Source organism: Chiloscyllium punctatum, chromosome 19, assembly GCF_047496795.1.
Source record: "Chiloscyllium punctatum isolate Juve2018m chromosome 19, sChiPun1.3, whole genome shotgun sequence".
Lineage (NCBI taxonomy): Eukaryota > Metazoa > Chordata > Chondrichthyes > Orectolobiformes > Hemiscylliidae > Chiloscyllium > Chiloscyllium punctatum.
The window spans coordinates 76,073,138-76,086,534 of NC_092757.1; the positions used below are offsets into that span (position 1 = coordinate 76,073,138).

General features: G+C 38.2%; 1 protein-coding gene across 4 annotated transcripts in view; it reads right to left on the reverse strand.

Moving 5' to 3' along the window:
• Positions 1–13,397, reverse strand: part of nsrp1 (nuclear speckle splicing regulatory protein 1) — a 42,030-nt gene that overhangs the window by 13,690 nt on the left and 14,943 nt on the right. For all 4 annotated transcript variants that reach the window (XM_072589731.1, XM_072589732.1, XM_072589729.1 and 1 more), the window contains exon 3: positions 877–933. In XM_072589731.1, coding sequence (XP_072445832.1) covers positions 877–933 — 57 coding nt within the window. The remainder of the gene's footprint in view (positions 1–876; positions 934–13,397) is intronic.

A 13,397-nucleotide genomic window follows, 5' to 3' on the forward strand; every position in this document is an offset into this window, starting at 1 on the left:
TGGCAAAGAGAAATACAGAGAGGCATGTTCTCACAAATCCATATTTGGTCACTTAAATACAAATCCAGTATTTAACCACAAAAAGCCTAAATTGAAGGCATTTGGCATTAGACAGTATAACTGTGCAATGTAATTAATCAAATATGCTGAACCCAAAGACCTTATTGTGATTCATCTTAGTACTTCAACAAGATATTTCAAGTTTCCCATCTAAATATTAGACTATTCATTCAAAACAAATTGTTTGGTACTGAATTGCCAGCATCTTTTAACTAGAAGATATGCTGACGAGTTGAAAGTAGCATACATATCAGAGAGAAAGTGAAAAATGTGAAAATCAGTAGTACCATCAATAGCAGTTCAAATTAATAAAAAAGGGTAGTGCAACATGACGTGCATATGGTCATTAGAGAGTTTAACATGCACTCAATCTAGTGGATATCTTGGTCATTAACAACAATGTTTTATAGCCACTTGAGATGAGCCACTATTATGACCACAGTAGCTTCAGATTTTACCAAGATGCGACACGTTTGCAATATACAGATTTCATACTATAACATCACATTTTAATATAATTTCATTATAACTGAACTTTTTTCTTTGTTATTCCAGACCCTTTCCCTTCCCTGTTATATCTCCTTGGTTGAGGAAACTGGCACATGCAAGTTATTGTAATTACATATGAAACGTACAAACTCATCTTCTTGCACAGTATTTGAATGTCAACCATAATGTTACACCAGTCGCATTGAGGCTTTACCATCTGTGGCATTTGCTAAAATCATTAGTATTTGTCACAGTTAGAGTCATTTAAAATGAATACTTTTTTCAATAGGTTAAAAATAATAGTTTAATGTTTGTACAGAAACATACCTGCTTCATCACTGTTTTCTTCAGTGACTCCTTTTGAAGGGTTTCATTGACTGAAGTCTGCAAGCATAAAATGAAAAATGTGCTGAACAACACCTGAATGTAGTCTTAGCTACATGGGATAATTTATTTTAAGTTTAAAGATAAATAATACATACTATAATTTTTATATGGAGATTAATTAATTCAATTGAGAGATATAAATGTTCAAATTTAACTTAAATTGGGTCAAAGACTTAAATAACAGTCACTACAGTTAGAAATAGGAATCTAGACATTGCCCTATATATTAGCTATTATATCATCTGTTTAAAATAATTCAAATAGATTGAAGAATTAAAAATATTAATTTCACAAAAATATATTAAGTATTTCTACACTAAAATTGCATTTGACTTAGGCTATAATGTGACTTTCTCAATTTTAAACATGGCATCAAATCAATATTGTGAAGATGATTTACTTCTTCATCTAAAGACACACTTCAACGAAATAAATATTTTTCAAGGAAGATGCATGGTCTATACTTTCTCAAAATTTATTCAATTTTGATTTTTTTTTTTCTCAGGAAGAAATTCAGCTAAAACTTCATAACATAAAACAAGCATTAAGGTGGCCTTTCCATGACACATGCCACCACACATCACAATTTGAAAAAACAGGCAAACAAATTATGCAAATAATAAAGGAGCAACTTAATTTACACATCAGCAGAATTACAAATCCCATTTTATTAAGCATGGTCCATCAGGATCTAGGTTATCCCAAATCACACAGAAGACAGGGACATATTTCAAGTCCTTAGCTATATTGTTGAGTTCTAAACTGCAGCTAGACAAGAATAGCTTGAAGTTATTCACCCTCACATTCAAGAAATGCCAATTTGCTGCATAATTTCTACTCAGAATGCAATCAAAAGTCAGAATTCAGTGAAGTTGAGTTAACCTGAATTTTTACTGCGGGGTGGGACAGGTCAACAATATCAAATTCACAGAATTACCTATTATTAGTTTAATTCCCAACAGTATAAATCATCACAGGTTTGAACATCTGATAAAAAGTTTCAATTTCCACTTGGATTCTAAATAGTAATCAAAGGTTTGGAGAATAAATTTACCAAATACATTTGATTCTCATTCTGATTTTTTGGACTTTACCTAACTGGACTTCTTAAAATAAAACTTCTTCATAGGATGTGGATGAAGCAGGTGGGAATAGCATTTATCATTCACCCCCAATTGCCCCACAAAAGGTGACGGTAAGCTGCATTCTTGAACTGCAGTTGGATATGTTAACAGTGCTGGAAGGAAAAAAGTTCCAGAATTTTGACCAAGCAACAATGTTACAGTTCTATATTAGAGTGTGTATAGATATCTATGGTTTGGAGCTGAACTTGCAGGTGGCGATGTTGCCATATACCTGTTGGTCTTGGAAGATACTGTCAAACAATTCTTGGTGATTTGCTGGATTAATAGTTAGCTCTGATCGTTTCTATATCTCACATGATTGACTTATTTTTAAAAGAGGAACTGGTTAAAAAAAAATTTCATTTACTGTCTTTGAAGAAAGTTGTTTCCAAAAGAAAAATCAAATGCTCTAATTTTTGAGGGGGCAAATCTTAAAATCCAGGGAGTTTTAAAGTAGGCTGAAAAATTGGCATTGATCGGAGCAAAATTTCAATGAGGGCTTTATAAAATATGAAAGAATTTTCCTAAACCAGGAAAGTTATCACAACTTCAATGTGCTTCTTGCATAAACTCTGCAATGATCATTTCAGCAAAGTAAGTCAATTCATTAATAAAACCCTTCACTGGCTTTCACTAAACATTATAGTGTTTTACACATATCAGGGACTAAGCACTCAATCAAATGGCAAGTTCAGTATCCACATGCTGGAGGCATATACAGGATGTCTATAAACTAAACTCAACTTTAAGCACAATGAACTAAAGTGCTACTTAACCATATGTTTACACTTCAATTGTAATCGACCAGATAATGGTAAGATGCCAACAGCTTTAAGTCATGCTTGGAAGCCATTTCTGAATAGGTTTCCTACTGGCTGAGTATTCTCATTCAGTGTACAATCGAACAAACAGATTAATCGGGTGACTCAAACTGTTACCTATGGACTTTTACCGCTTCCCCCCCTTACCACCCCCAAGAAACCTCTCTGTGTTTAGCAAAGGAAGGAATAGAAGAAAGTAGTCACAAAAGTTTCCCAAAACGATAAAAGCTGTTAGTTAACTGCATTCCTTTTTCCTAGTATTCTGTCTCAATTAGCTGGCCATATCACCCCAAAGCTGTGACAAAAATGAAATAAATAATAACGGCTTATGTATGAATTCTGTCTTGTTAGTCACAACATAACATGGGATTAAAACAGTTTGCCAATAATTATTTCTGCAGACACCCAAAGAAAACAGTTATTAGATCAGGCCCAATCTAACAGGTTATGAAACTAACCATTCAATCTAAACAACAGCATTATGTTGGGGGGGGGGGGGGGGGGGAGGGGGGGGGGGGGAAGAAGGGGAGGTGTTTATTGGACATACTTGTCTTGTATCCATGCAGACAAATACCATTTCATCTCCCACAAATGGCAACCTCATTTAGTCATGACATATACGTTTTTTAATGTACATTTGTTCAATCAATATACTGCAGTACGCCATCAGTCATCAGAGTCATCTGAGATACAAAGTTAGAGAACTCATGTAGTTGAAAGCCATGAAAGACTGAATACACTATATGTCTAGGGTAGTTTCATGTTTGGACTTAGTGGGAGAGTTTGCGTTTACAGTTTTCAATCCTGGGTCAAAAAACCAAAAGCCTACTCTAATTCTACAGATTATGTTCAATAAACTTCTGCATCTGTTTAAATTTAAATTACAAATATTTAGGACAAAGAGATTGCATTGCTAAAATTATAATCTAGTACACTGAAGTGCAGTGATGAGTTTTCAGTGTACATATGCATTGTCTTAGAAGATAAACTGTTTCTCTCTGTCCTGAAATGCCCACAAGTCATGGAACACTCACATCTCAAGGCCAACCAGGACCTGTGCTGGCCCTGGAACTGTGACAAGCAATGGAGAATCCTTTTCGGTCAAACTGTCAAACTATCAACTCAACTCATTCCTCATTAACTATCTTAACCCCCCCTGCGCCACTGCTCCTCCCCCCCCACCACCGTTTTAAAACAAATGATTAACATTCTATTAAATTTCAGTCATCCACAAAAGTAGGCACCAATGTTCCCCAGCAAAAATAATATTTGTATTAAAAATGGAAATTGTACAAAGCAGCATACTGCAGAAATTAACAAAGAAATTAATGAATAGTGTGATTAAAGTTAAATCCCAGAGTAAAGTCTACAATTTACTTTGCTCTTTTAAAAGAGTCAACCAAATAAACAAAACGACAAATTCAACCACATCAGCAGTTTACTAGAAGCATTTCCTAAGCCCATTGACTGATACAAATTTCCTGTTTTGCTAGATGCCTGAGAGATATAATCAAACCTTTATTAAATGGAGTGCTTCAAAGCATACGTAATCCTAGTTCTTTTTAATACGTGATAATACACAACATTTTACTTCACTCCTCTAACAAAGTATTAATATTTTTACAGAGATTTAAACAAGAATACAAGATAGCAAAAGAACCAGAAATTGGTTCACACAATGTCCTCTTTCCAAAAAAAAGTCCTTCAAGTATTCAAATGACTAAAGATATTTTTGGAGCCAGATAACTGTTTAAATGAAGATGACAGTCAGTTCCATACGATTATAAATATATTAAAATACACATTGTGGAAATAACTAATGCATAAGCAGTAAACAGAGTACAACTTTTTAAAGCTGTAGTTTGTGGTGTTGGATTGTTGAAGTACAATCAATTATTGCTGGTTCAAGTTTCAATTAAAATGCTCTGGCGTTCAGGAGGAAAAGAGAGTGCAAAAAAGATGCACAAAATCTGTATTTAACAAATTTTTCACAGTACAATAAATCAGAAAAACAAGGCTCACAAAATAGGATTATTTTTGCAAAGATATTTTGGGATTTATAGAGTCATTGAGATGTACAGCACGGAAATAGACCCTTCAGTCCAACTCATCCATGCTGACCACATATCCTAAATTAATCTAGCCCCATTTGCCAGTGCTTGGCCCATATCCCTCTAAACCCTTCCTATTCATAAATCCATGCCTGTTAAATGCATTGATTGTACCAGCCTCCACAACTTTCTCTGGCAGCTAATTCCATACTTTGTGTGAAAAGGTTGCCCCTTAGGTCTCTCTTATATATCAGTCCTCTCACCCTAAACCAATTCCCACCCTAGGAAAAAGACCTTGACTATGTCCCTCATGATTTTATAAACCTCTACAAGGTAACCCCTCAGCTTCCAATGCTCCAGGGAACACAGTCCCAGCCTGTTCAGCCTCTCCCTATAGCTCAAATCCTCCAACTCTGGCGTCATCCTTGTAAATCTTTTCTGAACCCTTTCAAGTTTCACAACATCCCGCTTGATAGGAAGGAGACCAGAATTGCACGCAATATTCCAAAAGTGGCCTAACCAATGTCCTGTACAGCTGCAACATGACCTCCCTTCACCTGTACTCAATACTCTGACCAATAAAGGAAAGCATACCAAATGCCTTCTTCACTATCCTATCTACCTGAGATTCCACTTTCAAGGAACTGCGAACCTGCACTCCAAGGTCTCTTTGTTCAGCAACACTCCCCTGGACCTTACTATTAAGTGCATAAGTCCTGCTCGGATTTGCTTTTCCAAATTGCAGCACCTCATATTTGTCGAAATTAAACTGCTTCTGCCACTCCTCAGCCCATTGGCCCATCTGATCAAGATCCCATTGTACTCTGGGGTAACCTTTTTCACTGTCCACTACGTCTCCAATTTTGGTGTCATCTGCAAACTTACTAACTATTGTCATCTGCAAACTTACTAACTATACCTCCTATGTTCACACCCAAATCATTTTTGTAAATGACAAAAAGCAGCGGACCCAGCACCGATCCTTGTGGCACTCCACTGGTCACAGGTCTCCAGTCCAAAAAGCAACCCTCCACCACCACCCTCTGTCTTCTACCTTCGAGCCATTTCTATATCCAAATGGCTAGTTCTCCCTGTATTCCATGAGATCTAACCTTGCTAACCAGTGTCCCATGGAGAACCTTGTTGAACGCCTTACTGAAGTCCATATAGATCACATCTACCACTCTGCCCTCATCAACCCTCTTTGTTAGGTCTTTGAAAAACTCAATCAAGTTTGTGAGACATGATTTCTCATGCACAAAGCCATTTTGACTATCCCTAATCAGTCCTTGCCTTTTCAAATATACGTAAACCTTGTCCCTTAGAAACTTGCCCACCATCGATGTCAGGCTCACCAGTCTATAGTTCTCAGCAACAAATTAGTTTGCTGCACTTATGCAGTATGCGAGTTGATAACATTGACACAAGGGTTAATGAGAAAAACTTTTTAAAAAAGGTTTTGTGATTTACACATGAAAGAAGTGAAACTATCACTGTATTCTAACAAAAGAAAGGCTTAATAATCAGTTTTTCAATGTATCATTTCAGTTACATCAAATTGCAAATTTTTGCTATAAATTCTGTGTTACGATCGAGCCCTCCACTATCACCTAATGAAGGAGCGTCACTCCGAAAGCTAGTGTGCTTCCAATTAAACCTGTTGGACTATAACCTGGTGTTGTGTGATTTTTACTTAAATACAGGTCATTTTGTTACAATGCGCATTTTGTCAACATAAATTTGCTTTAAGATGATTTACAAATGGGGCATGCTGTTTTTACAGTGTGAACTTTTAAAACACGTGTTGGCTGTAGCACTGTTTCTAAATTGCAATTTTTCTATAACGCAGGGTTGCACAAGAACACAACCAGCATTTATAGAAAAGCTGACTGTAGTCCAAATCAGACTCCAAATCCAGCAGAGGTTTCAGAGCAATAGTTTTTTGATATAGACACCATATTAAAGAAAACAGTCTAATGTTAAGGCAAAAAGCCAGTTGACAGTGACTCATCATCTAACAGCAAACAAAAATACAAACATTCATTAAGAAGTATCAGAAACATGGATAACGCACCCAATAATGGAACAGAAAGGTTCAAAAGCAGTTTGGATGAAAATTGTAGAACATGACAAGAGTCATGATGGTACTCATCTGCAAGGCCGAAGGAACAAAACGAAAGCCCATGGTAATTTTCAATGGTAAAACAATGAACATTCAGCTTCTGCAAGATTCTGGTACAGGTGCACTGCCTGGGAGAGTAGTGGAGGGGATTCCATAGAAGGTTTGAAAAGAGAGCTAGATATATATTTGAAATTGATTAATTTAGTGGACTATGGAGATAGGCCTGGAGAATGGGACTAGCTAGGTAGTATTTTCATAAGGCAGTACAAACATGACATACTGTAAAATTCTATGATTCCACATCCATGACAACAATTGGATGGATGAGAATGGAGTGAAGCGATGGATCGATAATATCTGGAATAGGCATCTTGATGGCCTATGTAAAGAATGCAATTCATTAGTGTGGAATCGACAGTGGAATCAAGAGTGCCCTATTACATCAGAAAGTCTAACATCCACACTTCAACCTTTGGATGGGTACTTCCCAAGCTATTCAAAGAATATGTACATCCCAAATGTAATAAATGGATGGTTGATGCTAACATACAAGAAAAAGGTGAAGTAAGCCATTTGGCCTTTTGAGCCTAATAAGATTCGGACTGATCAGACTATATCCCCAATTCTAGATTCCTGCCCACCTCCAATGACCTCTCCCAACAGCTACCAAGAATCTATCCACCTCTGCTGTCAAAATATTCAAAGACTATCCTCTTCCAAAAGAAAGTGGATGCAGAATTGCAAAGAATCTCAACCTTGAGAGAAAAAAAAGAAACTCTTTCTCTCAGCCTTAAATGGGTGACCCTTCTTTTTTTCAATTCATTCACAGGATGTGGGCGGCACTAGTTGGGCCAGCATTTATTGCCTATTCCCACAGACTCTCAAGGAGATGGTGGCGAACTGCTTTCTTGAGCCAATGTAGGTAAACCCAAAATACTGTTAGGGAGAGTTCCAGGATTTTGATAAAACAACGTTAAAGGAACAGCAGCATAATTCCAAGTCAGGATGGTGAGTGAATTGGAGTAGTACTTGCAGGTGGTGGTGTTACCATGCATCTGCTGTCCTTGTCCTTCTTTGTAGTGTTGGCTGTTGGTTTGGAAGGTGCCATCTAAGGAGCCTTGGTGAATTTCTGTAGTGCATCTTGTAGATATTACACACTGTTGTTGCTATTGTAAATCAGTGATGGAGGAATTGAATGTTTTTGGATATGGTGCCAATCAAGTAGACTATTTTTCCCTTGGATAAGAGTGTTATTGGCGCTGCATCCACCCAGACAATTGGGGAGTGTTCCATCACATTCCTGATTTGGGCCTTGTAGATGGTAGACAAATTTTGCGGAGTCAGGTGGTGAGTTACTTGCTACAGGATTTCAAGCCTCTGATCTGATTTTATGGTCATAGCATTTATATGGCTAGTCCAGCTATTCAGCTCAGTTTCTGGTCAATAGTAACCCCCAGGATGTTAATAATGGGGGACATTTGGTGATGGCAATGCCATTGAATGTCAAGGGGGAACGGTTAGATTCTCTCTTAGCCATTGGAGATGGCCACTGACTGACAGTATTACTTGTCACTTGTCAGTCCAAGTCTTGATACTGTCCAGATCTTGTTGTATCTGGCAATGAACTGCTTCAGCATCTCAGCAATCACAAATAGCACTGAACACCAAGCAGCCCTTTCCAGCACTTTGTTGACGATTGAGAGTTAACCAATGGGGTGGTAACTGGCCAGGTTGGATTTGCCCTGTTTTTGCAGACAAAACTAGGCAATCTTTCATGTTGTGGTCTAGATTTTCCAGTTGTAGCTGTACTGGAATAGCTTGGCTGGTAACATAGTCTGTGCTGGAGCACAAGTCTTCAGTATTATTGCCAGATGTTGTCAGGGCCCAAAGCCTTTTTAATATCCAGTGCCTTCAGTCATTTCTCACTATCGTGTGGCATGAGTGAACAGAATTGGCTGAAGAATGGCATCTGTGATGGTGGGGAGCTTTGGAGGAGACTGAGATGAAACATGCACTCGAACTTCTGGCTGAAGATTGCTGCAAATGCTTCAGCCTTATCTTTACAAAGATATATGGAGCCTACTCCTCTAGTGTATTGTCTAATTGGTCATCTCCATTCATGAATAAATGTAGCAGGACTCCAGAGCTTAAATCTGATCTGTGGCTTGTGGGATCACTTAGCCCTGTCTATCACTTGCTGCTAATGCTGCTTGGCATGCAAGCACGTCAGTATTGTGGCTTCCCTAAGTTGACTCCACATTTTGAGATAGGCCTGGTCCTGTTCCTGGCATGCCCACTTCCCCTGCACTTCTCGCTAAACCTGGGTTGATTCCCTGTAAAGTGGAGAATACGCAGGCCATTAAGTTGCAGATTATATTGCGTTTTGCTGCTGAAGCCCCAAAGTGCTTCATGCATGACCAGTCTGGAATTGAAAGGTCTGTTGCCTATCTCATTTAACATGGTGAATGTGTCACATAACACAATGGAAGGCTCACTTAGTGTGAAGACTAGACTTTAAAAAGTGACCCCTAATTTTAGATTCACCACAAGAAGAAACACCCTGACCACATCCACTCTGTCAATCACTTCAGAATCTTCATTTTGAGTCAAGTCACCATCTATTCTACTCTCTGAACTGCTTCCAACACATTTAAAAACACAAATACTGGACACAGAAATCCGGACATGGTATCACCAGGCCCCATGGAACTTGGAGCAAAACCTTGTATCTTATAGATACATCTTACTTGAAGATATAACATTTTTAAGGGGTTTTGCAGTTAGATTAATAGTATAAGTGAGTAGAAACGTCCATATCAATTTGAAAAAAATGTCTCAATTTTATCAGTGAGCATTTCAAAAGTACACCCTATGAATGTGTTGGGAATCACTAACAGTAACTTTTGGACATCCACATTTAATTGTTCTCAGGTGGGCATAGGTTACTGCCCATTTTGCAGTATTCAGATCATAGCCTTATTGTTGAGAAGATCCAACATATACTGTGAGTTGTCACTCTCGTCTAGTGTGTCAGGACAGAATTCTTCACAGGAGTACAGGCATTGATGTTTCCTCACCAGGGACAGGAGAGATTACCTTCTCGTGGCACCTTTAGGGAAAAAGGCTGAATTTATGAATGACTCGAAAGATCTGGTGCAGCATTGAAGATTTTTTAACATTCAACAATAGAACGAATGAAGATCCAAGTTACCATGTCCTCTGCCTACATTGGGCAAATACTCAAGTAACATGAGACAATCAAACAGAAGGCTTCTCACAGCATCATGTCCTTATTGCTGGTAAGTCAGGTTCAGATCTGACTCTAGTTACACTGTTAAAGTGCAATGTAACCCCAGAACCAGTTTACCTTTGTTGAAAAGTGCACAGCTGTGTCTTTCATGTTATATCACGAGGTATGGTCCCAAGAGATCATTTCTTAAAAGGTGCACAAAGAAAACATGTTACTGGGATGGACTTGAACAATTTAAACTAATTTAGAATGTTTGCATGTGTTAAACAAGACAATCAAACTGCACATGTTACTAAGCTACAGATGGATAATAAATTTAAGAATTCCTGCAACTGTAACCATTTAAATCAAATCCTTTGGTCTATGGTGCAATGTATTCTCCCGCCTCCCAGGCACAATACAAATTGTGTTCTTGAATGTTTAAAAACTGGTGTTCAAATTTTAAACTAAATCTACTTTATCTTGTCTCCTTTCATTTCCTTCCACCACAGGTAAGTATAATGCCATAACACCGAGCATAAACAAGCGCAAGGGAAAGTTTATGCAGAACATTCAGAACTAGGTTCAAATATCAAAACTGACAAGCAGCTTCATACCTCACAGGAAATGAAATTCCCTACCTACTATGATTTTACTTATCTATATCATTCACAAATTACTAAAGTAATGAAATTATTTTTGTCAAAGAAACACACTTCTTATCTCCTCAAGATACAATCAAACCAAAGACAATGTTTTATTGCTTTTTCAGGGCATTCTGAGCCACATCAAGCATTGTTGCAAAAACAAAAAAGGATTCATTTTTATTTAATGTATTTACACATTCTACCTGCTTGTTCAAATTGCTACAAGAATGTTTTTCCAATAAAGACAAGCTTCTAATAGAACTCTGCTCAATTGAAAAACAAACTTTTTTTTAAATGAGAAAAAAGGAACAATATCCAATACTTTGTTGGCTTATTTAAAATTATTGCTTCTAGGCACCTACTTGGAGCATGAAAAAGGGCTGAAGAATAAAGTATTAAGTGCTGTCCTCTTGCTCCAGGAACCATAGATTGTCTACATTCTTAGTTTAGAAAAAGGAGTAGATATGTTATGATCAAAGTTTGGGAGAAGATTTGTAGCTCGGGTGCTCGTTGTTGTGGTTCTGTTCGCCGAGCTGGGAATTTGTCTTGCAAACGTTTCGTCCCCTGTCTAGATGACATCTTCAGTGCTTGGGAGCCTCTTGTGAAGCGCTTCTGTGCTGTTTCCTCTGGCATTTATAGTGGCCTGTCTCTGCCGCTTCCGGTTGTCAGTTCCAGCTGTCCGCTGTAGTGGCTGGTATATTGGGCACAGACTCTATCAACAAACACATCGACCTGGACCCAATATACCGGCCACTACAGCAGACAGCTGGAACTGACAACCGGAAGCGGCAGAGTCAGGCCACTATAAATGCCGGAGGAAACAGCACAGAAGCGCTTCACAGGAGGCTCCCAAGCACTGAGGACGTCACCTAGACAGGGGAAGAAACATTTGCAAGACAAATTCCCAGCTCGGCGAAGAGAACCACAACAGATATGTTATGAAACAGGAAGTGTAAATATCATCACTATATTGTTAACTCTGTCTAATTTGTAGCTTTACAGAAATCATCTTACTGATTAAAGTGAGCTAACTGAAATCTTGGGAGATTAAACTAGAATTGGTCACAGCAAAGCAGCACAGTGGTTCAGCGTCAGGGACCTGGGTTTGCTTCCACCCTTGGACGACTGTCTATGTGGAGCTTGCACATTCTCCATGTCTGCATGAGCTTCCTCCCACAAAGATGTGCAGGTTTGGTGGAATGGCCATGCTAAATTGCCAATAGTATCCAGGGGTGTGCAGGCAAGTTGTGTCAGCCTTGGAAAATGCAGGGTTACAGAGACTGGAGGGAGGGCCTGGGTGGGATGCTCTTCAGAGGGTCGGTGTGGACTTGATAGGCTGAATGGCCTGCCTCCACATCATAGGGATTCTATAAAATCTATGAAGACATGTTATTTTTTAAATTTAAAAAAAATGGAGTAATGTTTTGGGGTGGTGTGGGGAAAGGAGGTCAAAGTGGTCTATGATGTTATATAATAAGCAATTGGATCTGGCCAAGAGCCACAGGAAAAGAACAACATCTCTAAACTGTTTTCACTAGGTTTGGTCTGCCACTGAGTTCAGCAATTGAGTTGCAGGGATGTAACAAAAAAAAAGCATGCTACAAAATAATACTTCTGCAAGACCAAAATTTTAAATGGGATAAAAGTGGAAGCAAAATATAAAAATAGTGCAATGAAACAATAAATAAATTGACTAAAATATTATCATGGAGCTTAAAAAATATACTACATACATATTTTCAAAAAGTACTTCAAATACTTAGACAGCAGGTCTAGTAGCATCAGTAAAGAGAAAACAGATCTCATGGTTGAGTCCACAAACACTGGCAGACCTGCTGAATTTCTATAACATGTTTCTTTTCATCTCAGATCTTCAGAACTAATATTTATATGGCACCTTTAACTTTGTAAAATGCCCTAAGGTGCTGCACAGGAGGGTTAAAGAGCAAAAATCAGATACAGCCTCACAAAGAGATATTATGACAGGTAGCCAAAAGCTTGGTCAAAGAGGACAGTCTTAACAAGTAACAACTGTGGAGCTGGAAATCTGAAATAAAAAGAGAGGTTGCTGCAGGAACTCAGCAGATCTGGCAGCATCTTTATGAGGAGAAAGTAGAGTTCTCCCCACAAATGTTGCCAGATGTGCTGAGGCTTAAGAGGTGTATGAATAAAGAAGAAAATGGTAGAGGCAATGAGATTCATAAAGGGAATTCCAAAGCTTTGGACCTGGGCAACTGAAGATCAAGCTTACAAATAAACCTGTTGGACTATAACCTGGTGCTGTGATTTTTAACTTTGTCCACCCCAGTCCAACACCGGCTTCTCCACATACATTGGTGGAGCAAGCAAAATCAGAAAACTGGATAAAAAACAGATATTATCAGAGTGAGTATATCTTGAAGATATATAGGAGTAGAGGAGATTACAGAGTGCTGACATGAAGATATTACAAATATTAAAAGTGCAT